The sequence below is a fragment of the Amyelois transitella genome, chromosome 22, assembly GCF_032362555.1.
Source record: "Amyelois transitella isolate CPQ chromosome 22, ilAmyTran1.1, whole genome shotgun sequence".
Taxonomy (NCBI): domain Eukaryota; kingdom Metazoa; phylum Arthropoda; class Insecta; order Lepidoptera; family Pyralidae; genus Amyelois; species Amyelois transitella.
In genome coordinates this window covers 2,479,014-2,502,311 of record NC_083525.1, presented here as the reverse complement: position 1 = coordinate 2,502,311, position 23,298 = coordinate 2,479,014, and the positions used below count along the sequence as shown (strand labels likewise).

General features: G+C 38.6%; 1 protein-coding gene across 6 annotated transcripts in view; it reads right to left on the bottom strand.

Moving 5' to 3' along the window:
- Window positions 1-23,298, bottom strand: part of LOC106140756 (myotubularin-related protein 4) — a 60,787-nt gene that overhangs the window by 6,000 nt on the left and 31,489 nt on the right. For 4 of the 6 annotated variants that reach the window (XM_060950534.1, XM_060950530.1, XM_060950533.1 and 1 more), the window contains 14 exons: window positions 13,677-13,856; window positions 12,145-12,320; window positions 8,678-8,873; window positions 8,072-8,211; window positions 7,490-7,685; window positions 6,155-6,351; window positions 4,560-4,752; window positions 3,954-4,139; window positions 3,399-3,566; window positions 2,923-3,058; window positions 2,221-2,320; window positions 1,726-1,861; window positions 904-1,149; window positions 429-687 (listed from right to left, as the gene is read on the bottom strand). In XM_060950534.1, coding sequence (XP_060806517.1) covers window positions 429-687; window positions 904-1,149; window positions 1,726-1,861; window positions 2,221-2,320; window positions 2,923-3,058; window positions 3,399-3,566; window positions 3,954-4,139; window positions 4,560-4,752; window positions 6,155-6,351; window positions 7,490-7,685; window positions 8,072-8,211; window positions 8,678-8,873; window positions 12,145-12,320; window positions 13,677-13,829 — 2,482 coding nt within the window. In that variant the 5' untranslated portion in view covers window positions 13,830-13,856. The remainder of the gene's footprint in view (window positions 1-428; window positions 688-903; window positions 1,150-1,725; window positions 1,862-2,220; window positions 2,321-2,922; window positions 3,059-3,398; window positions 3,567-3,953; window positions 4,140-4,559; window positions 4,753-6,154; window positions 6,352-7,489; window positions 7,686-8,071; window positions 8,212-8,677; window positions 8,874-12,144; window positions 12,321-13,676; window positions 13,857-23,298) is intronic. The other 2 variants (XM_060950535.1, XM_060950531.1) reach the window with 1 other exon arrangement.

Below are 23,298 nucleotides of genomic sequence, written 5' to 3'. Positions count from 1 at the left end.
ACAAACGGAGAATAATTCATCCTTACCCTAGAATTATAGTACCTCCAGACTTCTTGGAACAATAGATGAGATAAACATACTTCGGTACTTCAGCGGACGCCATCAAATGTAACTTTCGACATCACGAAACTTAGTTTTTATATAAAATGTTGTGAAACTTGAGAGAAAATGACTACCTGACCTACCATTCTTATACTCAATCAACACATTTCATTTCACAACATGCCTTAATATATACTGGACAAACATAATGAATTCAAAAATAATGGGATGATATCATGCTGCATACTATTATTACAAATGTGACTGTTTGTTTGTTTTTCCATCTTTACCGTCAACACCACTCAACCGATTACTATGAGATTTCGCAAACATACAGCGTGGAATACGGAGAAGAACTTTCTAGAACATGTACGATTACAACTCACCATTCAAATCGACTTCTAAGAACTTCCCCTCCTCGCTTAAACCGTTGACGCCATTCTCCCTGTTGTGATTGGTCAACTCTATCAAGTTGTGATTGGCCACGTCTTCGGTGGTGTGAGTTTCGGGGGAGGGGCGTGATGACGGATCCCGCGTATCTCTGGCTTCGGCGATGTCGAAGCCCGTCGATGATTGGTTGCTCGATTCAGACACGGAACGCCATGTGATGCTGATGTTGCGAGTGCGGGTCATTTCTCGGGTCATCTGTGAAGTGATATGGACTTTAAGATTGTGAACTATAAGTCTAAAATAGGACATTTTTAAAGTGATCATAGATAACTTTACAAAGACATTAAATTTTTTTTATTAATTCCATACTGGCCACACTTTTATTAATGTCTAGTGATACTGGAGAACCACACTGCACCTATATCAGGAGTAATTGCCAAAGAAACATAAATCAAAAGACCACCTACTAACCTCTGCCATCCCGAGTACATCAGTGTAGTTATCCCCCATAAAAACTGGTGGTTCTTCCGGGGTACCAACTTCCGAGGTACTGGGCACTCTGTCCACACTCTCGCCCATGTCTAGTGGTACTAGAGAACCGCAAGGAACCTCGTTGAGTGGCAGCGGACCGGCAAGTTCGCGTTCTAGTGATGAAGAGTTACTGGCGATGTCACGTGGCCTCATGCCCTCAAAATGGTCTGGGTGGAGGCCATCGACCTGAGGAAAGGATAGATAGATAATAGGTCATACCTTATAGCCTTTGCAGGAGAAGCCTAACTTAAACTGAATCATGGTAAAAGCTACACTTATAAATCTGACATTCTCACATTCTCCCCTGTGGCGCAGCGGTATTGCGCTTGTCAGTGACACAGCTGGTTCGAATCCCGGCCAGGGTATGATGAGAAACAATCTTTTTAGGATTGGCCTCGGTCTTGGACGTTTAGTATCGTTGAGTTAGTATCTCGTGACACAAGTCTCAAACTTACTTCTACGATAATTCATACATACATACAGTTACGTATCTATCCCTTGCGGGGTAGACAGAGCCAATAGCCTTGAAAAATCCTGAAAGGCCACGTTCAGCTGTATGGCTCAATGATGGAATCGAGATTCAAATATTGACTGGTTACCTATCGCCTGAATATATATATATATATTTATTCTCACTACCAAAGACAATTGGCAAGTGGAAAGATGTAGTCTCTGCCTCCACCTCCGGGAAAGAGGCGTGATTTTATGTACATATATATGTATGTAAGTACCAAAGACAATGATATAATGTATAATAATCACCCGGTCGTCGGTGTGGGAGCCCGCCTGCCTGCCGTCGTCGTCGTGGGCGCTGAGCGTGGGCAACGAATCCACGCAGCTGTCGGTCAGCGCGCGACATGGCCGGCGATCAGACTCCGACACGACCATCGACAGTTTCCTGAAAATAAATAACCAATTACCAATCATGTAGTTACGTAATTTAATAAAAAAAAAACCTATAATTGATTTCTCATCCTTAAATGGTCAAGATTTAGATTTAGAAAAAAATCAAAATTTGTAAATTGACGTCCGGTAAAAATGCTGCATTGTAGTTTGTTCCACCGCTTCTACTACACATGCGCTTTGGAATCGGTGGTAGATGTGATTAGACGATGATGACGAATAGACAAGACACTCGCCTTGAACGAATCTAAAAATCTGGTGCTTTTATTATGACCTGACTTTACTGTGACCCGTTCAATAGAAGGTATATATCGGTTACTATAACGATTATTGGTATTCTGGTGAAACACTTACATGACATCGGGCGCAATACTCGGATCACTAGAGCGTCTCTGTGTTGTCCTCTTTTCTTCACCCAACAGATTGTCACACGAACGAGTTTTGGTCATCATCACTGAAATAAAAATGTTCTTGATGATTAATCGATTGAATGTAATTATTATTGTTATTTATAAGGCTATCTCATCAAGCCGTAGAGCTGAACGTGGCCTATCAGTCTTCCAGTTCTCCCGCAAGGGATATAGACGTGACTATATGTATGCATGTATCTTAGAAGGTTCACCAACATTTGTAAATTAAATAACATATTTGAAAGTAAATTGACCGTCGATGGTCATCAAAGGAAATAAGGTGCTCGAATAAAATGCGATGTACACGTGGAGGTTGAAATCCCACCTCGGCGATGTACTAATGACTCTATTCTTAATTTTGTATAGATTGGTTTGAGTGCTAACTGATGCTCTTAACATCGTGAAACCTGCATATTCAGGCAACTGGATGTGTAATGATCCAATGTGAGTGGGGTTACTCTGCAAAGGTTGCGGAGGTCAGATGAGAGGCGCTTAGTGTAAAAACTCAACTTACTCAATCAGTAAAAAAGAACCCTGGGCTCCTGCCTCTTTAAAGAGGTGAAGATGTGACTGGGTCTAACGTTAGGGGGCAAAATTAAGCCTAAAAAGTACCAGGTTAACATAACCGCGTCACAGTCACACTCACCATTATGAGGTTGCGGTGGTACGTGTTGTGGAGTGTCGGTTTGTTCGTCCAACGGCTCCTCTCTTTCTCCGAACTCCCCGATGTACATAGCGGTCCACAATTGGAGGGATCGCACGCTGTATTCTGGCCATATTACCTGTAAAGAAATGTATTTTATTTCTAAAAAATGCCAATAGTAGAAACTGCTGCTAAGTACTAGGATATCATAAAATAAAAGCTATCAGCTGTTCCACGTCGTGTGGAGAATACAAATTATATAGGTACCAACTTGAGTCCATCAATTTGCGACAAGACCATTCCCTATAGAGTACCAGGATAGCATGAACATAAAGATAGTCACCTGTTCCACATGATGTGGAGAATGTAGATGGTTCTTGTAGGCCAGTGCGGAATAAATGCCAGACTTGAGTGCATCAATTTGCGACAAGGCCATTCGCTATCGAGTACCAGGATATCAGAAACATAAAGACAGTCACCTGTTCCACATGGTGTGGAGAATACAGATGGTTCTTGTAAGCCGGGGCGCGCAATAAATGCCAGACTTGAGCCGTGGTCTCGGGCACCCGCAATTCGGTCCGGTCGTAGTTGGAGTTGCATAGGAATGTGCCGAACATGCACGAATGCACGTGTGTCGCTAGTTTTATCTGAAAAAGGAAAATGCGATTATTAAGAGATATTAATAGTGATGGCGGAGAAGTGATTAAGTTTGCGTCTAGATTTTTATATAATACCAAACTGTACAAATAAGATACATTGAAACATCTGATCTCATTATGTCCTCTAAATGGCGAGAAGGGTACTGGAGAAGTTTTAGTGGGTAGGATGGCACATTAGATGCCAGGAGTCCCACACTCTCCCGGGTGAATATCCGGGAGGCTGCCCGTAAAAAAGATTTCCCATTCGAAACCAAAATAAAGGTATCAGATTGCTAATTGTGTTTGTCAAATATATAATTGTAGCTTAGTCTAGATGAAAGTGGAGTTAGAAGAGAGGGGGGTATGAGAGAGAAGGGGACATCGTAATATTCTTACCAAATAAGCCTCATTGTACTCGAAACTGCACGGATACTGCAGCATCAACTGGTGAACGACATCGAGCCACTGCAAGAAGATGGGCGACCGCTCGTTGGGGTCGTCGGAACCGAACTGGTGGCCGCATCGGTCGGCGAACTTGTGACCGTAGTCTATCCACTCGCGTTCGATCAGAACGCGGAATCCCTGCAAGAAACAATTGTTAATTAAAAATAAATTCCTAAAATAACATTCGAGTAAAAGAGATTAAAATAAAATATTGATTTTGTTCGTGATGTTTATGACAATTCAAACTCAATTTAGTTCAATCCGAAAATAAAGGCTTCGTTTGTGCCATTTTCTCCAACAAACTAATAATTTTTAAATATTAGGTAATAACAATCTGAAGAAAATTATTGTGCGTTATAACATTGAATAGGCGGAGGATTTAGACACTTACATAAATGGAGACGTTATCAAGTTATGATTGTGGATGAAGCGAAGGAAGTATGCAGAGATCGTGGCAAGTGGAAAGAGGTAGTCTCTGCCTACCCCTCCCCGGTAAGGAGCCGTGATTTTATGTATGTTATCAAGTTAGCAGTTGAATCCTCTTCAGAGTGTTCTCACCTCAATAGTCCTATAGTGAGGGTCCAGTATCAGCTGGGCAGTGGCCACTATCTGCGGGGTTCTGTCCCAGCCGTCGGAGCAGTGGACGAGGGCCGGACGACCGCCCGCCACCGCCCTGGCGACCAACACACCCGCACGGAGAATGCCGCTGATGTATTGAAGCCAGAGAGTACTTTCTAACTTGCTGTGCCAACTGTGAAAGGAACATAGCTTTAATGGCTGGTGATGAGATCCGGTTGTGCTGGTGTGGTCTTCGTTAAAATATTAATGAATAAGGTGAAGGGTCAGGTCAAGAGTACCCGAAACCGCCGAGCTTGCATGAAGAGAGTTATGAATGTGGATGAAGCGAAGGAAGTATGCAGAGATCGTGGCAAGTGGAAAGAGGTAGTCTCTGCCTACCCCTCCGGGAAAGAGGCGTGATTTTATGTATGTATGTATGTATTAATGAATAAATTGATGAAAAGTTAAACAACACATTTATTTAAGTTCTAATACGATAATTTTGCACTGCAATTTTTGAAAATAGTCGTTCGCCCGAGCTGTGAATGCGGATCGACAGACGCAATGTCTCCGAGAGGAAGGAAAACGCCACAGGACGCGCGGGAGGGGCGTCGCTGCTATTGCATTCGTCAAATCGAATATGTACTTACGTTTTGCGCGTACGTGGGTAACACACGTATGCAAGGCGTTAACAATGACCAATAGGTACGATAAAATCATCATAACCCATTTCCTTGCATAATAAACAGAATATACGCTTTGTAAGTCCTATCAACACACGCAAAAAAATATCGCCACACGCCATGTAACTTTTACAAGATTTTCATTTGAAATAAATTGGCTACAGTCCAACGTGAGTTCAACATACAATATCCGGCACGTAACTTGACCTATATATATATATATATCTTTGCAGTTGAAAATTGTTAAGAGATTTGGCCGAAAATTTAAGCTCCGTACAAGTAAGTACTCTAGTAAGACAATGCAAGAGGTTTATTAGAATAGAATAGATTTATTTTCAAAATTGGATACAAGGTATCACTTATTGAAGTCACATCACTTAAATCTTATTATAACTACTACCGCTTCCATAGCGCATGTGTAGAAAAAACGGAACAAACTACACAACAGCATTTTCACCGGATGTTAATCCTACTACTATTATAAAGGCGAAAGTTTGTATGGATGTATGGATGTTTGTTACTCTTTCACGCAAAAACTACTGAACCGATTACCATGAAATTTGGTATGTAGGTAGCTGAAGACCCAGAATAACACATAGGCTACTTTTTATCCCAGATTTCCCGCGGGATTGATAGGGTTTCCATGCGGACGAAGTCGCGGGCGGCCTCTAGTTTAAAAATATAGATCTCTTAAATCTAAATCGTAGACGAATGCACATTGTCTACATTAAAAAAACATGAATGAATGTAAAACTAATGATTTCGATATGAATACTTCGTCAAATAAATAAAGATAATATAAAATATGTACACACTACAAATTATGTCAACTCGAATTCTTCTCTCGAATATTCGAAAATCGAATTGCTCCTTACAATTACTAGGCTATCATAAATTCCAAAGAGCACTCACTTAGGCTGGTCGCTCGGTTCCGCCGCTAACTGTCGCATTTGGAAGAAGCTTCTTCTCACGTTGTGTATATTAGGCATTGACATGAATTGTATGTCTGACGCCGGGTAATACTGGGAACATTCGCAGCCCCCGCCTCGTGCGCGATTCGTCACGGCCGAAGTGTACGATCGAGCGTCCACGATGAGAAGCTTTGTTTGCTAGAAGGAAAAAAAAAACAAATTGTAAAAATACTCTCATTAAGATAATTTTTTTAGTTTACTTTTTATAAGTTTATAAATCTAATTCGCAGAAAATTTGGGTAAGTTGTTATGCTGTTGACTGTACCACCAAAGATAGAGAATAAAAGATAATATCATGAAGCTTGTCCTAAACCTTTGACCTTTAAAATGTGACATTATTTTAAAGGTCAAAGCTTTTCTTGTTTATCTTAACCTAATTTTTAAGAAATAAATAAATATAGAAATTAAAAGTTGTTTTACTTCATTATTTTAATAAAAGTTGGGGGTGCCTAATACTTTTGGCCAAGGCTGTATAAACAACTGTTTCGTGACGTCAATACATGCAAATCTGGCAATCTCGGGCTACTACTATTGCCAAAAATAATTTAAAAGATGGCTTTCGGTTTATTTTTGGAGTGAATCACGAGTCACTAGGTCATTCCTGTGTCTTAATTTCGATGTTGGCTTGAACATAGTTTCCTTATCAGCGCGTTCACTACTAAATTGTAGGAATGTCATTTTCCAGTTCAGCATTCCAATTCAACCACAGTCTAACGCTGGAACTGACTAGAAATATTGTCTTCCAAGAGAGATAAAGACGCAACCAGACCTACCGCCAGGAAGACGAAGATGACCTTGCAACTACCAGAGAAACATGAGACACTAGGAGGTCTCATCTTATTATTGGTAGCTGGAGGCATCTGCCCCTGTCTGCCATTGACGCACTGAAAAAACCGGCTAGTAGTCCTAACTCGAGCGATACCATCTCAATCTACCATCCTCCGAGATAGCACGTGACAGGATCCGCAGACTATATCTCACCACGCACGAAACGAAGACATTGCCAGCTTTGTTACCAGGAAAGCATAAGGCATGCACGCGCTGACGAAATTAATTAGAACTTCCTAGTTCCAGGACTGAAGCCAGAAGGATGACGAAAACTTTGCAAATACCAGGAAAACATGAGACACTCGGAAGGTCTCACATTAATTAGGTATTGGTAGCTGGAGGCGTCTGCCCCCTGTTCGCCACACACGCTATAACAAAACTAGCTAGAACCAAGTCGAACTAGATCTTTGTAAATACCAGATGAGCATAAGATATTAAGAGGTCTCACCTTGTTATTGGTGGCTGGGGGCATCTGCCCCCTGTCCGCCATGCACGCGCTGACGAATCCCGCCAGTAGTCGTTCGTCCTCGCTCGAGCGGTACCATCCCAACCAACCGACCTCGGGTTGAGAAGACCTGGCGATTACGGCGCCATTGCCCCTATGACGCCACACTACAGACGGTATCCGTCTTAATGCACGAAACCTGAGAAAGGAAATCAATTTTTTTTTATTTATTCATGAATCATAAGAGAATAAAACATATTTAACAATTTTACAGAAGTCATTTAGAGAGCGAGCCAAAATTGTTGACATAATTTTTTTTTTAATAATTAAGTCTACAACGGTTTTAGCATATTAATGAATTGGCCAATAAAGTGATTCTAGAACAAGTTAACTCAAATCTGCTCGACCGCCATAATAAGTATACATATTTTAGCATAGTATGCAGGCGTACCGTTTCTTTTTTCGTTATTTGTCCATTTACTTTAAAGGACGTGGTATAATATTCTTCTGCAAAATATAAAGAGGTAAAAAATCTAAACATAACTAAATAAAACTATGATATATTAACATCAAATTAAAACATACCGTGCAACTGATTCAAGGTCCTCATCGCCAATATTCGAAGGCACGATCAACTGAGGTGGATACGAATTGCACAGCGAGTAGTCCGCATTGGCCTTAGTCACCCTCCACGCATTCTTGGCTGTGAATCCTAGGCGCTGCAACTGTTGAAGAAACGAAATACTGGTTAGTTTAACAATTATTAAAAAAAATATACTTTTTTTATTAAAAAAAATATTAACCGAACTTCTTTGAATGGACCTGAAACTTAATTCGGACGAATTCAAATTTAGATTGTGAAACGAATAAGCTTGATTGAAAAAAAGCGCCATCTGCTTATAATGGGCAACAAACAGACAATTTGGTTGCAGATCTCTCATTTCGAATTGCTGTTCTTTAGCCCATGCGACGTATACGTCGCGAGTGCTGGGGCACCAGTTACCAGACAATCATGAACCATGAAGCGGTTAATCTCCCCTCTGGTATAAACTACTTTTTCTGTTGCGAATGTGTCGCCTTCATCAGCGCCCTGTGGACGGACATGGGCGGTTGTTCTTTAGCCCATACAACGTAGGCTGTAAGTAAATGACACTACCAGGAAATCATAAAACATTAAGCAGTGAAACTTACCTCTGGTATGAACCAGTTCTTCTGTTGGGAATGTGTCGCCTTCATCAGCGCCCTGTGGACGGACATTGGAGGTTGTTCCTTAGCCCATGCGGCGTAGGCTGCGGCGAAAGTCTCCATAACATTGTTCATGGGAGCTGTAGCCGAGACGAGCCTCCGCCACCACTCTACGCATTGATCGTTGTTGGCGAACGAACATCTAGAAAGAGAAAGAAAAAAATTGTGTAATGCACCTGGTTTTACGATCAGCTCCTTGCTTAAGCATACTTGAAGGTTCTGGTTACTGGCAGCACTAACATAGACCTTCGCTTGCCTGAAACTATGTTGGTTTCATTAGAAAGCTTCAGTCGCATGACATTTCGGGAAATCGAAAATCTTATAAAATAGTGTTGTACGCACAAAGTAATGAAGCGCAAGCCATGTGCAGCCGTCATCGCTCCTTACTCTAGTTTAATGGCAATGCCCTGTTATCAATTTATTAAATTCAAAACAAGGAAACAAAACACTAGCAAAATTTAAACTTATGTTCTGAATGACACATCCTTGGTCACTAGGTCGCGATTAAATTAAAAACAAAAACATATCGAAAACAACATTTAACTCGGTCATACACACCCAGGTGGCATAACATTCGTAATGTTTTTAAGGAAAATTTTTGTTCGCCTTTCTTATTGCTGTTGCTAAGTGTGCTATCAGACAATGACCTCATTCTTATGACAACTGTTATCGGAAAGCGTAACGCGTTATCCAAATATTGAGGCCCCGCTAATAAAGGATGCATTTAAACTTGTCGACGTTGTTTGGCATTTATTCTGCTAGGGGGCGCTATGTGAGCTTGACATGCGTGACAGACTTCTTTTTTTTATATTTTGCAAATAAGACTCTCTACTACCTTAGAATTTTTATTATGTGATGAAATTTATTTTAAAATGTATGGATTAGTTGTTAGATTAGTGGAAATGTGTAGACTAGTTAAAAAAAATATTCTTATTAATATTGATAAATTTGAATATGAAAATGAAATCATAGTCTCTGCCTACCCCTGTGGGGCACAGGCGTAAAGATCTTATTAAAAGGATTCTCATTGATAATGATAATTTTTTATGTAGGTATGTAGACCTGGAGTTATAATGCTAACAATCATAAATATGTCAGGCTTTTAGGAAAATTTTCAAAATATTATTTTTCAGCTATAGGCCCCATTTTACAAGGGTGTTGTAAAAGTGACGTGTTTGCGGCAGTTTAAAAATAGGATATACGAGGGTGGTTTGAAAAGTTCTCGGCCTAACCTAGATTTGAGGGTAGAAAAAAAATAAGAATATACTCATTCGATAGATTGATTCTTTATATACACTTGTGTTAAATTTCATTGTGATAGGTTGTGTGATTATTTTTTTACGATTTTTTGTTTGAGCTAATCTGACTCTCTACTGGAAAAATGGAAAAAACCGAAGTAAGAGCCGTGATTAAATATTTTGTCAAAAAAATATGACACCTAGCCAAATTAAGGAAGACATGGATAACACTTTAGGTGAATCTGCGCCTTCGTATTCGACGATAAAAAAGTGGGTAGCTTTATTTAAACAAGGCAGAGAAAGCGTCGAAGATGACCCTAGGAGCGGAAGGCCTTCAACGTCCACCACGCCAGAAATGATCGATAAAATCCATAAATGGTTTTAGACGACCGCAGATTAAAAGTGCGAGAGATAAGTGACACTATAGGGATCTCAACCGAGCGGGTATTTAATATTTTAACCAATGAACTTGGAATGAAAAAGGTTTCGGCAAAATGGGTGCCGCGTTTGCTGACCGCCGAACAAACACTCAACAGAGTTAAAATTTCAAGTGAGATTCTGGCCTTGTTTAGGTCAAATACCGCCGATATTTTGAGAAGATTTGTTACCACCGATGAAACTGGGATACATCATTATATTCCTGAAACAAAAGAACAAACAAAACAGTGGAAACATAGAGGTTCTCCGCCTCCAAAGAAGACCAAGGCGATAAAGTCTGCAGGAAAAGTTCTGGCATCCGTGTTTTGGGATTACAGGGGAATAATTTTTATTGACTACCTTCCGAAAGGACAAACTATTACAGGCCCATACTATGCTAACCTGTTGGATAAATTAACAGAAAAAATCCGTGAAAAACGCCCGGGATTGGCGAAAAAAAAAATCCTTTTTCATCAGGATAATGCACCAGTGCACAAGTCAGTTGTTGCAATGGCTAAACTCCATGAACTTCGTTTTGTAGTATTGATCCATCACCATTATTCACCGGATTTAGCACCATCAGACTATTATCTGTTCCCTAATTTGAAAAAACACCTGGCTGGAAAGAAATTTTCCACAAATGAAGAGGTCATAGCTGAGGCGGAACGTTTTTTCGACGAGTTGGAAGAATCGGCCTATAAGAGTGGCATAGAAGCGCTAGAATATAAATTAAATAAGTGTATTGAGACAAGAGGGGATTATGTAGAAAAATAAAAATATTTTTTTGTTTATTTATCTTTGTTTTCTTAGACGGGCCGAGAATTTTTCAAACCACCCTCGTAGGTCAACATAACTTGTTTGAGGAGAGACCATCATAGCATACACCACTAAAAATATAATCCACTAAAGGACAATTTATGGTCATTTTATAATGTTTGTCAAAATATTACATGACTGGCAAACATTCCGGTGAATTGGCGAGCCGCGAAAAGGAAATATTAACGTGTGAAACTTAAAACAACATCTACACCGGTTGTATATCATATGACAATGTTATTTAAACACCATGTCAGTTGAGCCTGTTCTCATTCTAAATTAAATAAAATCCATAATTTTAAAACTTTTATAAAGGAAAAATAAATATTGCTTAGGAATCTCTACCTCTCCAGAGTGGTGAGGGTGTAACCAGGATTAAGAGGAAGAACATTAGTGAAAAGCTCCACTGGTGCACTCAACACCAAGTACTAGGATGCTATAAGTTACAAAGAGCTCTTATTTAGCTGGCTCCCGTGTTTGCAGAGCACGGCCAAGTGCACTAAAAGGGTAAGTGCGAGTTTAAATTAATCAAATTAGCAAGTAAACGCCAATTTGTTTGTGATATGAGCCTTGTGAATAAGGCATCAGCTGAATTCAACACTGAGTAGCAAGGGTACGTGTTTGCGTGTGGTTGTTTTTATAGCCGGATCCAGAATATCAAGTACTACATATGATCACGTCTTTATCCCTTACGGGGTAGACAGAGCCAACAGTCTTGAAAAGACTGCTTGGCTTAATGATAGAATTGTGATTCAAATAGTGACGGGTTGCTAGCCCATCGCCTAAAAGAAGAATCCCAAGTTTATAAGCCTATCCCTTAGTCGCCTTTTACGACATCCATGGGAACGAGATGGAGTGGTCCTATTCTTTTTTTTTATTGGTGCCGGGAACCACACGGCACTATCAAGTACTAGGATACCATAAATGCCATAGAGCTCTTACTTGAGCTGCCTTCCGTGTTTGCAGAGCACGATCAAGTGCACCAGGTCCCGGATCTCCATTGCATCTATGAGCCGGAGTGGCACCGACGCGCCAGGTCCGTTACTGCGACGCGGCTGGATGTGCAGTCGGTAGTTTGAGATTGCTATGGTACCGCCATCTACTGTGCGCCCGATCAACTGTTGATAAAATCACTTTTTAGATAATGAAGATGAGAAGATTGTGAGCTTAGAAAGTATGTAGACTTGATAAAATTTATATTAAAATAGCCAATCTGTTGATGATGGTTAATGTATATTGTAATGGAAATAAAGGAATGCCATGGCTGATATTTTAATCATCCTTTCAGGGATCACGATCCGGGAGTGGGATAGTCGTTAAGACACTGTTAATTTATTAATTAACAAACCATAAAATGAGCTAATGCAATGCCAGTAGGTATGTGGTAGTATAATTTATCTACGCGTCCTACTACACGTCCTACGTCTACACAGTTCGTTCAACCCGATGCATATGACCCGATGGCCTATAGACTACCGCATGCCAGCTTATCTATTACGTCTGTTCTGCTAAATTACTTATACTAACGCATTGTCATGCACGTGAGCCTTCTTTAGAACCCTTTGTCTTAAGATGAGGAGAAGTATGTACTAAAGCAATAGAAAGCAGGAACGTAATTCAACCGGTTTTGACGGAAATACATTTAATCGAGCTAAATGGAATTGAATTTTATGGTAAGAATAATTAGAACAAATCTTTACTTCAAGTAATCTTTCAGACTAACACAATGTCTGCAGCTTGGGGTTAATCACTGCTAAAAGGATTTCCAAAATGATTACTATTAGTAGAGAGAGAAAGAGAGAGATTAATCAAGCAATTGTGTTCCAAGAAAGGCCCAAAATAGTCCCAAGAAAGAGAGGTATGTTTATTATAACGACGAACACTGCTCTATTTTAAGCAATTTCATCTAGTTTTATAATGCCGTAAAGTTTCTTTCAGTCTGGTCATCATATTTTTATCACCAATGCATTGTTTGAGCTTTATGAGTATTGGATTCATGTTTTATGTCTCACAATACAAAAGCATTGTGAATTTATCCTCATTCAAGATCATGTGTTCAACCATTAGAAGGAAAATAAGAATCGTAATGATATAATCATTAAAGGTGAGGATAAAAGATTTAATACCAAATCAAACGAGGTGTCTCATTATCACGTTTTCTTGGCTAAAATTTTAGCTGTTTGCTTGTTAGCTAGCACTGGGAGAACTTCGTACATGAGTGTCCCTAAGGTTAGTACGAGTATTAGTCGTAGTTAATGGTTCTATCCATGTAATTATTGAGGTTTCTAAGGTAACCTGTAGCCGTAAACGGTATTTGTCTCTCTCTCTCATCTTTAGTCACTTCCTCTCTCATCTTTGCGTGTTCCCAGTGGCTCCCTTTGCCTGGGATTATCTCGCTTCACAACATCCACAACAAAACGAGCAGTCCTTTCACAAAACCAGAGAAAAAAAATTCTCGAAGTCTCAATACATACCTTAACGAACTCCCCACAAATGGGCGTGAAGCTGATCTCCAGTCCGGGCTCGTCGCAATGCATACGGCCCTTGGGGAACAAGTCGGCGGCGCGCACCCTGTGCGGCGGGGGTTCGGGTTGCGGCGGTGCGCGGTAGCGGCCCCGATCACCCATCTCGCTTGATGTAGATGCCGTCACCTGCTGACAAAAAGGACTAAGTTAATTTTTTTTTTAATTAACTTTAGTGTTACGAAAATTACGAAAGTAAAAAGTTCGATATTTTGAAAAAAAAAATTAACAGTTGTTGCTGACTGAATTTCTGAGATAAATATTTGTTTCGAATAAAAAACAATTGTTAGGTTCAACCAGCAAATTCCACTTATAAGAAAGGCATTGTGATATTCGTAAAATTGTTATTAAACAGTATATGACTTCAAGAAAATCATCAAAAATTTTCTTGAAAAAACAAAGAAAAATAAAATTAATTAACACCGAAATATTTACTTTCCAGCCGCACAAAACTTTCAAAAGGCATCCAATATCAGTACATGTCCCTTGAGATGCATTTACATACATCATTACAACTAAAGTGATCTTACACATCACTAGATACCAGGATAACACAACTAAAGAACACGTTTGTCTTCCTAATTATTCAATTGCAGACTATTGGAACATTTCGATAAGGAGTCTAAGTTGATTGAAATAGGTACTAGAGAGAGAAACAGCTTTCTCCTTCGCCTATTGGCTTAAAGATTAGTTAAATTTTCCGTCAAATACGTTATCGTACGTGTTTCCTGTTTATGACATCAACTGGTAGATATTCTTAGTGTGATATTTATACACCAGTATATTTGGTCAACAACAGGTTTTTAATTTAAACATTTGTCCTATTTTGTGACAAACATAACATGACGTAACCAGTTAAAAAACAAGTGAACCGTGAAATTTTTGTTCACCATTTATTAATTTCACCAAGATGAATTATTGATTAATTATTACCTTTCGGCCGCCATGGCAACTCAGTTACGCAACTATGTTGTTGTGAAAAAGTTTCTATGGCTAGTCCCGTACTCGTACAAAACAACCAAGTATAACTTAACAAACATTTGCAATTATCATAAAACTTACACAGATTTATATTACACTAAAAATAATTTTACAGGAACCTAAAAGAAACAAGCCTCGAGCAAAACCACATATGTACATTCATACATATGGTCACGTCTATCTATATCCCTTGCAGGGTAGACAGAGCCGACAGTCTTGAAAAGACTGAATGGCCACGTTCAGCTATTTCGCTTAATATATAGAATTGAGATTCAAATAGTGACAGGTTGCTAGACCATTGCCTAAAAAAGGAATCCCAAGTTTGTAAGCCTATCGCTTAGTCGCCTTTTACGACATCCATGGGAAAGATAGAGCGGTCCTATTCTTTTTTGTATTGGTGCCGGGAACCATACGGCACTGTCAAAGCAAAGCAGAGCTGAGCAAAACCAGTTTCAAGCAAATACGAGTACACTTTTTGCCAAACATTTGCCAATTGAAAGTTCTCCATATTTTTATTTCTATTCTTGAAATTCTCTCTCTGCATTCAGTTCACGAGTACTGCCTGCGGTACACGCGACAGGTCGAGTCGCATTCCACAGTTCCCACTGTTGAGAAAGCGACCTTGCACGTAGTTAGTATGCTGTTGCGTACAATATGATGCGTTCAGGCATTCCGTACACGGCCGTAGCGCTGCTGAGGGTATCTTCACACGATGCAATTACGATTTGTACAGGTTATGACCATATATTTTATTTCTTTTTAACATGTTTTGTCTTTGTTCAATGAACATATCAATTATTAGTACTTATGTTATATTTTGTTGACAGGAAATCAGTTAAATGATTTGAAAGAAACTTTGAATGCTTCTTTTAGGCGATGAGCTAGCAACCTGTCATTATTTGAATCTCAATTCTATTCATTAAGCCAAGAAGCTGAACGTGGCAAAACACTATTTTCAAGACTGTTGGGTCTGTCTACCCCGCAAGGGATATAGTCGTCATTTTAAGTATGTATGTATGTATTATTTCTAATTAATTCTTTGAACGTCAGGCATCCGTTGTCCGACAAACAATTGAAATTTCATTAGTTCTGGAATACTGGCATTTAACGTGACTATAAAAAAGAAGGAGGTTAAAAATTTCATTTTTCAAACGTTCAGTTATTTCCCTCTAGTTTCCAAATCCGACAGCGCTCTTGCGTGTAGCAGCTTGCGATTAATTAGTGGGCCGAATTTATTTTGTTATAATGCGCATTAATAACATATAGTCAGTTATTTGTGGTTAGCGCTAATCGTCCATCATATTGTGTTGGCATGTGACGTAGAGGTCAATTATTTGACATTACTTACGATCTATCTATATCTGACAGCGTATGTTTTGGTTTGCGATTTGTGTTTGAAATTAGTGTTCATAATATATGTAAGGATCTTGTGTATTTTCTTTTGTTCAATCACATGTATAGTCCACATATGTGCCCTCGAGTGCCGTATGGTTCCCGGCACCAATACAAAAAAGAATAGGACCACTCCATCTCTTTCCCATGGACGTCGTAAAAGGCGACTAGCTCTGTCTACCCCGCAAGGGATATAGGCGTGACCGTATGTATGTATGTATGTGCCCTGGACATAAAACTTACCCCTCATATGGGGAAAAACTCGTCACATTTGTTATCTGCCACTGACCGTACATTTTCTTCCTTTTTAGTTCGTTTGATAAGCTTTTTCAAAAACAGTATGATTTGGGTAAATTCTTTATTTTATCGACAAAAGGTTCCCGGACAAAATAATTCAAAATAGTAATACCGAAATTCATAGTAAACTCAGAAAAAAATACACTTCGATTTGGCGGTCGAGTGAAACCAAACAAAAACAATTTGTCGGCGACCGTTCACGTCGTTCAGACAATAAACGGGCACGCAACGTTTTGCAACAAGTTAAACGCTTGGGCATCAGCGGGGCCATTAAACAAACGTTTTTATAGTTGTTTGCATAAACTTCACGGCTCGTTACATGGAGTACTGGGAAAGCATGATAACACAGTGCCTATTGATGCAACGAGAGAAGGTGGTGACACTAAGGTGAAGCAATGTTTGTGTTGCTGGCCATGTGCGAATGGACAAGTGGTAAGTAAATTGCTCACTTGTCAAGCAAATTGCTTTGAAGAAATCGGTGATGAAATGTTTAATTGAATGAGAGACACATAAATTCGGCCTACACAATTTCAAACAATTAAAAACGCCGTTTACCTATTGTAGGTATTTTATATTAAATGCAATTGCAATATAATTAATTCCTCTACGCTGAAGGATACATACAACGAAAAGATTACTACTTTTATTAAAACTATTACTCAAGTTTCTTTTCATTATGACTTACGTTATGAACTTATGAATGTAGATGAAACGAAAGAAGTATGCAGAAATCGTGGCAATTGGAAGATGTAGTCTCTGCCTACCCCGCCGGGAGAAAGGCGCGTTTTATTTATGTTACGTACGGAACCAATTGAAATAATTTGCTTCCCTACCGTTTACATTGTATTTTGTTAATTTGTATGTGAAAGTAAGTACTAAGGCAATAGTTGCTAAGGAGGAGCAGTGAAAGTCGTTGAAGCAGAGCAAAGGGCTTTTTCGTCGTCTGTATTGTCTTTTTTTTATGTATATACCTAAATGAAGACACAAACATTTTTTTTTTAATTATTGAAAATCAATGAAGTACCTATCAATAGGTACCTAAAATATTTAAATCCACACATCAAGTAACCTTGCATAGAAAACTGCGACGCCGTAATAGAGGCAAAATTGAAGAGGATTTGGGTAGGTTGATGTGCGGTTGACTGTCAAAAACTGCGATATTTTTTCTCTTTAATAGCCAGTTTGTTTTATATCTACGTGTCACTCTGTAGCCAACTTAGACACTGTTGATTTCTATTCAAACTGACAAACTTCTATGATTTTTATTCACAGTCATGCAGGCATAACTTTTAAGACATATAGATACTTTTAAAACCATGAAAGTATAGCTAGCACTCTGACATAACGAGAGTACTTATGTTTAATTGTTTCTTTACTATCAGAGATGTCGTAAAACACTTAAAATTCTTCGATAACACTCATTAGGTACATTGTTTTGTTAGTGTGGTACAAGTAATGACGGATCGTATAAATTGCCTTAAAAACATTACACTCATCAAGAAAAATTATTCTCATGTGTGAACTGTAACAGATATGTGTGAACGGTTGTGCCGTGTGGTACACCACCACTCAAACTCTTTCCCATGGATGTCGTGAAAGGGGACTTAAGGATATGCTTTCATACTTGGGATTTTTTATAGGCGATGGGCTAGCAACCTGTCACCTGTATTTAAATCTCAATTGTATCATTAAGCCAGACAGCTGAACGTAGCCTTTCAGTCTTTTGAAGGCTCTGCCTACCCCGCTAAATTAATATAATTACTAACGCATCAATAAGCTCAAGGTTCATTCGAAGCAACTGAAGAATAAGAACAAAATCATGCTGTAGATATGAATATATAATTTTGACATGAATATAATGAGCATAATAAACGAATGGTGGGTGGAGATAACAACGGACATAAATAAAAAGTGATAATATTTTCATTTATATACTTTCAGTTGCCTAACACATTAGTTACCTAATTGACTTGAATTTTACCTTGAAGCATATCAGAATGATAAATCAAACGTGAAGACTAAATTCTTATATCACCATCACGTGTGTACCAAAATTTAAAAAAATAAGGTCATAAAATATACACTTGAGACACAAGGAATGATTGCCCAATGTCAATTATCAATAAGTGTACATAAACAAGTAAACAAACAGTATCATCAAAAAAATCCGAACACTCCCAACAGCACTTCTGAAGTCAAAATAATACTAAATGAATCGCGTGACGTATTCAGAAAAATGTTAACACAACATGGGTTTACTAGTATACTATTAAAACATATAAACGGAGGCAATAAACTCCAGTCTACATAAGCTATAATTGGTAACATTCCTGAGTAATGATGTAATACGGTGTCGCGGCCTGAGATTCCGAGCGCAATGGAACCTACACTTACCTACACGGTCATGAATCACTCTATTCGAACACTTATTATCGGACAGCCATCATTTTGCAATGGCTCCTCTATTTTTAAACCAATTGCTGCTAGGCATTTATGAAAGACCGGTGAAACTAGTGTTGCAACTAGATTATTTTAGTTTTTTGTTGGATGATTGTCTAGACGAAAATAATTTCAAAATTCATAAATAGAATAAGTTTACTATCAATATATGAACTTTGACTGTGTAAATAATGAAATACTTTACAAAATACCGAGTATTACAAACTTTGTCAAACGGAACAACAAAGTTGGTTCGGCCAACGAAACTTAAAATGTTATAATGCGTGGGTTTTACGCCTACAGCTCGTTTGGCAGCACATTCACCCTATGCAGGCCACTGAACAGTATTCGTGATCGCACCAAAAAAGGACAGGCCCACAATATCAGCGTTTCGTGCATATTTGGCGTACCACACCAAAGCGGCCTTGTACACTTCCGAAGTCTCTTTCCAGAGTTGGATGATCCCACATTCATGAATACAACAACTCTAAAGAAACTGCCCAACACTAAGTTGTTTTCGGATCTGATAGTCCGCATATGACTGTTAGTAAAAACATTGATATCATTAATGATAATCCGATTTCAAAAGAATACGAGTGAAACTGGCTGAATGTTGCATAGTATTAACGTAAAGCGAAAGTCACATGTGTAATAGTGAAATAATCAGTAACAAATGCCTTAATATAGAGAGTATTGAATCTAAACACAAAGATTACTAAATTGTATTGCATAATTCAAGAAGTATCTGAGCTATGTGTGATAAACGACAGTCAATTTGTTATGTGCGAGAATACGTGAGAACTGAACAGGAAAAACAAGATTTTATCATCACTATAAATGCCACAGAACACAAACTAAACACATCGGTCTCCCAGTAAGAAATAATCTACGACACCATAATTATAACATTCTTCCATACTGTATTGGTGGGGAGCAGTGGCAGTAATGGTGTAGGCACAGATAACCGACCAAGTTAAAAATAAGCACCCGCATCATAAAATTTCATTAGTCAAACGTAGTGCATCTATTGGTGGCTTAATAGTTAATGGGTCGTTCACCTCATAGACGAATGGACTATGAGTAAACATAAAAACCATCGAGCTTTTGAAGGGGCTCGGAGGAGGCGAGCGTGCTTCATGCGTTAGATTCATTCGTTTAAACACCATCAAAGCACACGTCATCACAGCGTTTTACTTTGAAAACAAATCTCAACTTCTTAAAACACTTTAACGACAAAAGTGAAACTTTAAGTGACCATGTTTGATCTATTGTTTTTAAGAGAAATCAAAATCAAGGTCAAATTTAATTTCTAGAGTAATCAGATGCACCTGACTAATGAAAAATAGGATGACGTCACGTCAGAATCATCATTTAAATTATTCAGAAGCGTTAATACAGAAATTCCTAAACCAGTATGTCCTTTAAATGAATTTGTAGCTCTTTATAAAAATAGTCTTAAACGTGTAATAAACGAATTGAACAGGAACGATACTGCGATCGATATTAACAAAGTAGTGTGTGAAAATACAGCTAACTTCCTTCATCAACTAAGCAGCGTCCTTGCCGAACGCAACTACATAGATTGCTCAACAGCGGATACCACGGATACATTAGGGGCTTGCCTCTCTTGCATAACACCATGCACATGACTAATACGACATGCGTAGGAGATAGATCGCGGTCGTTTGAGGTCGACGCATGGGTTTCATTTGTTGGCCAACATACACTTATAGTTCAATGAAAAAGTTAATGTCGAATCGTATAAATGTTCCAACTCATGCACCGTTTTTGATTTGAGTATTGTGAGAAACAATTTACTTTTACTTCTAAAGGATTTAAAACGACCTTGCAGGACTCCTTGTCATGGTAGTTAATAATCAAATATTAACCGCCGTGTGATGCTAAGAATTAACTTAAAAATTTATTCAAATGGAATAGTTAAATATCAAATGTTGATACAAAGGAAGTGGTGCATTTAAAAAAACAATCTGTAACGAGATCTATCAGCCACACAGAAGCAGCTGTTATCTCGACAATGGGCGACAATAATTCATCAACTGTATTTACATTAAGTCACCCTGCCTTTTTTATGAATGAGAATGTTATGAATGATCTATGACGTTTCGAGTCGTTCACCCGACAAGAGGCCGCCGGATGCAACTAAAAGACTCATTCAGGGTCGAGAGCATAGTGTTCAAAATAATTCTAAGACTAAAGAACTGGTAAGTAAGGGTGACTGTGTCTGCCAACACAACTGATGATTATGACAATATTGCATCTCAATCTTGAGATTTCTTGAACAGTAGCTTACCCTATCAACTGCGCAAAAAACTGCGTGCTATCATTCCTATAGTTTCAGATACAATATGATTATATGACATTTCTATTATCTCACATTCCGATCACTACGGTTGAGATCGAGATATCTCATGTTTTGAATTAAACTGCAAGTGAGATAGGAGATTATGCAGTGAATTAAAATAGCGTCGTCTCGCTCTGTTGTGTCCATCTACATTGTCGACTACAATAAAAGGCGACTTCCGGTACATGGTCGTGGTGTGTCAGTGCGCAGCTGATCTTACCACCAGTTAGAAAATAATACAGTTAGCTGTGAAGTGGTTGAACGTCACAATGAAATACATTATGAAATAGTAAAATAAAAAAGCAACATAATATCAAACGCACACAGATTACTTTATATAATTATATTTCTTTTTTTAAGAAATACACAAAAAAAGTCTACGCGGATAATGTTAACTTTTTTGAGATATGATTATTTCCTGCTACAGCTCCGGCTATAAAAAAAATTTATTTAACTCCATAACAATTGAAACACAAAAACAATAAAAGAAAAATGAATATACAAAATTACTGGAAGCAAATGATCTTCCAAGTACACCAAAGTATTTCTGGTACAAAGTTATAATTTTTATAATCATTTCTTCAATGAACAAGAGGAACAGTACAAAGTAAATTAATAAACATAATGAGACTATATCCCTCTTAATATATAGTAAGGTTCAGTACAATGCATGCATAAGTAATGAGTCATGATTATGAGCCAGCCACAGTATATTGCCACAGTCAACCATGATGTTGATTACTTCAACACAGACCTTAGATGCACTTACAGTCGCCTGCTGAGAAAGCCCTCACATGGTGAGTCATTCCGATCTGATCTACCGAACGGATCCACTCATAAATGGTTTCGTGTTGTATGAATCATGTTTATCTGCAGGCGACTGTATAATAAAAAGTTCAAATTATTTCAGGACAATATTATACTACTCTGTCAAGAAAGTAGCAGGAAAAGATCAATAATACACAAACTGTATGTTATTCATCCAAATTTATTTTATCACCTTCAAAATATGCTCCTTTAGAAACGATACACTTACGCCAACGAATAATCCAATCATCAAAACATTTTTTAAACGCTGTTTCCGGAATTGAGGTCAGTTCTCGCCGCGAATTCTCTTTTATGTCTTCTACCGATTGAAAACGGGTGCCACGAAGTGTAAGTGAAGCGGTAATTTGAGTTTAGGAAAAAGAAAAAAGTCGGCTGGAGCCATATCTGGTGAATATGGTGGTTGCTCGATGGTATTTGTTGAGTGTTTGGTTAAAAATTCGTTCACAATGATGACCTTGTGCGAAGGTGCATTATCATGGTGCAAAATCCAAGAATTTTCTTTCCACAAATCTGGCCTTTTTCGTCGGATATGCTCTCTTAAACGCCGCATAACACTCAAATAATATTCCTTATTTACCGTTTGACCTTCCGGCAAGAATTCCGAGTGCACAACACCGCGATAGTCAAAGAAAACAGTCAACATGACTTTGACTTTTGAACGACTTTGGCGTGGTTTTTTCGGTTTCGGTTCAGTTGGAAGGCGCCACTCCGAAGCTTGTTGACTAGTTTGCATGTCAAACTCGTAAACCCACGTCTCGTCACCAGTAACAATGCGTTTCATGAATGTTGGGTCGGAATTGACTCGTTCTAGCATGTCCTCAGCGACTCTCATGCGATTGAGTTTTTGAAAAAAATTCAGGTCTTTTGGGACTAGCCGAGCGGCAACATGTTTCATACCCAAATTATTAGTTAAAATGGTACGGCTCGACTCGTGAGATACAGAAAGTTCGGTGGCTATCTCTCTCAAAGTTGAATGAGGATTTTCAGTCACTATTTCCTTCACTTTTGCGATGTTAACTTCAGTTGCAGACGTTGATGGCCTACCAGAGCGAGGCAAATCTTCCATCACATCTCGACCGCTTTTGAACGCTTTGTACCACTCATAAGCACGAGTTTTTGATAAAGTCGATTCACCGTAAGCCTTCTGTAACATTTTCAGTGACTCCGAACACGATATTCCATTGGCAATGCAAAATTTAAGACAAACTCTTTGTTCGATGTTTTTATCCATTATGAAATTAGCAATACACACTAGATATGATATAACTAAAAATA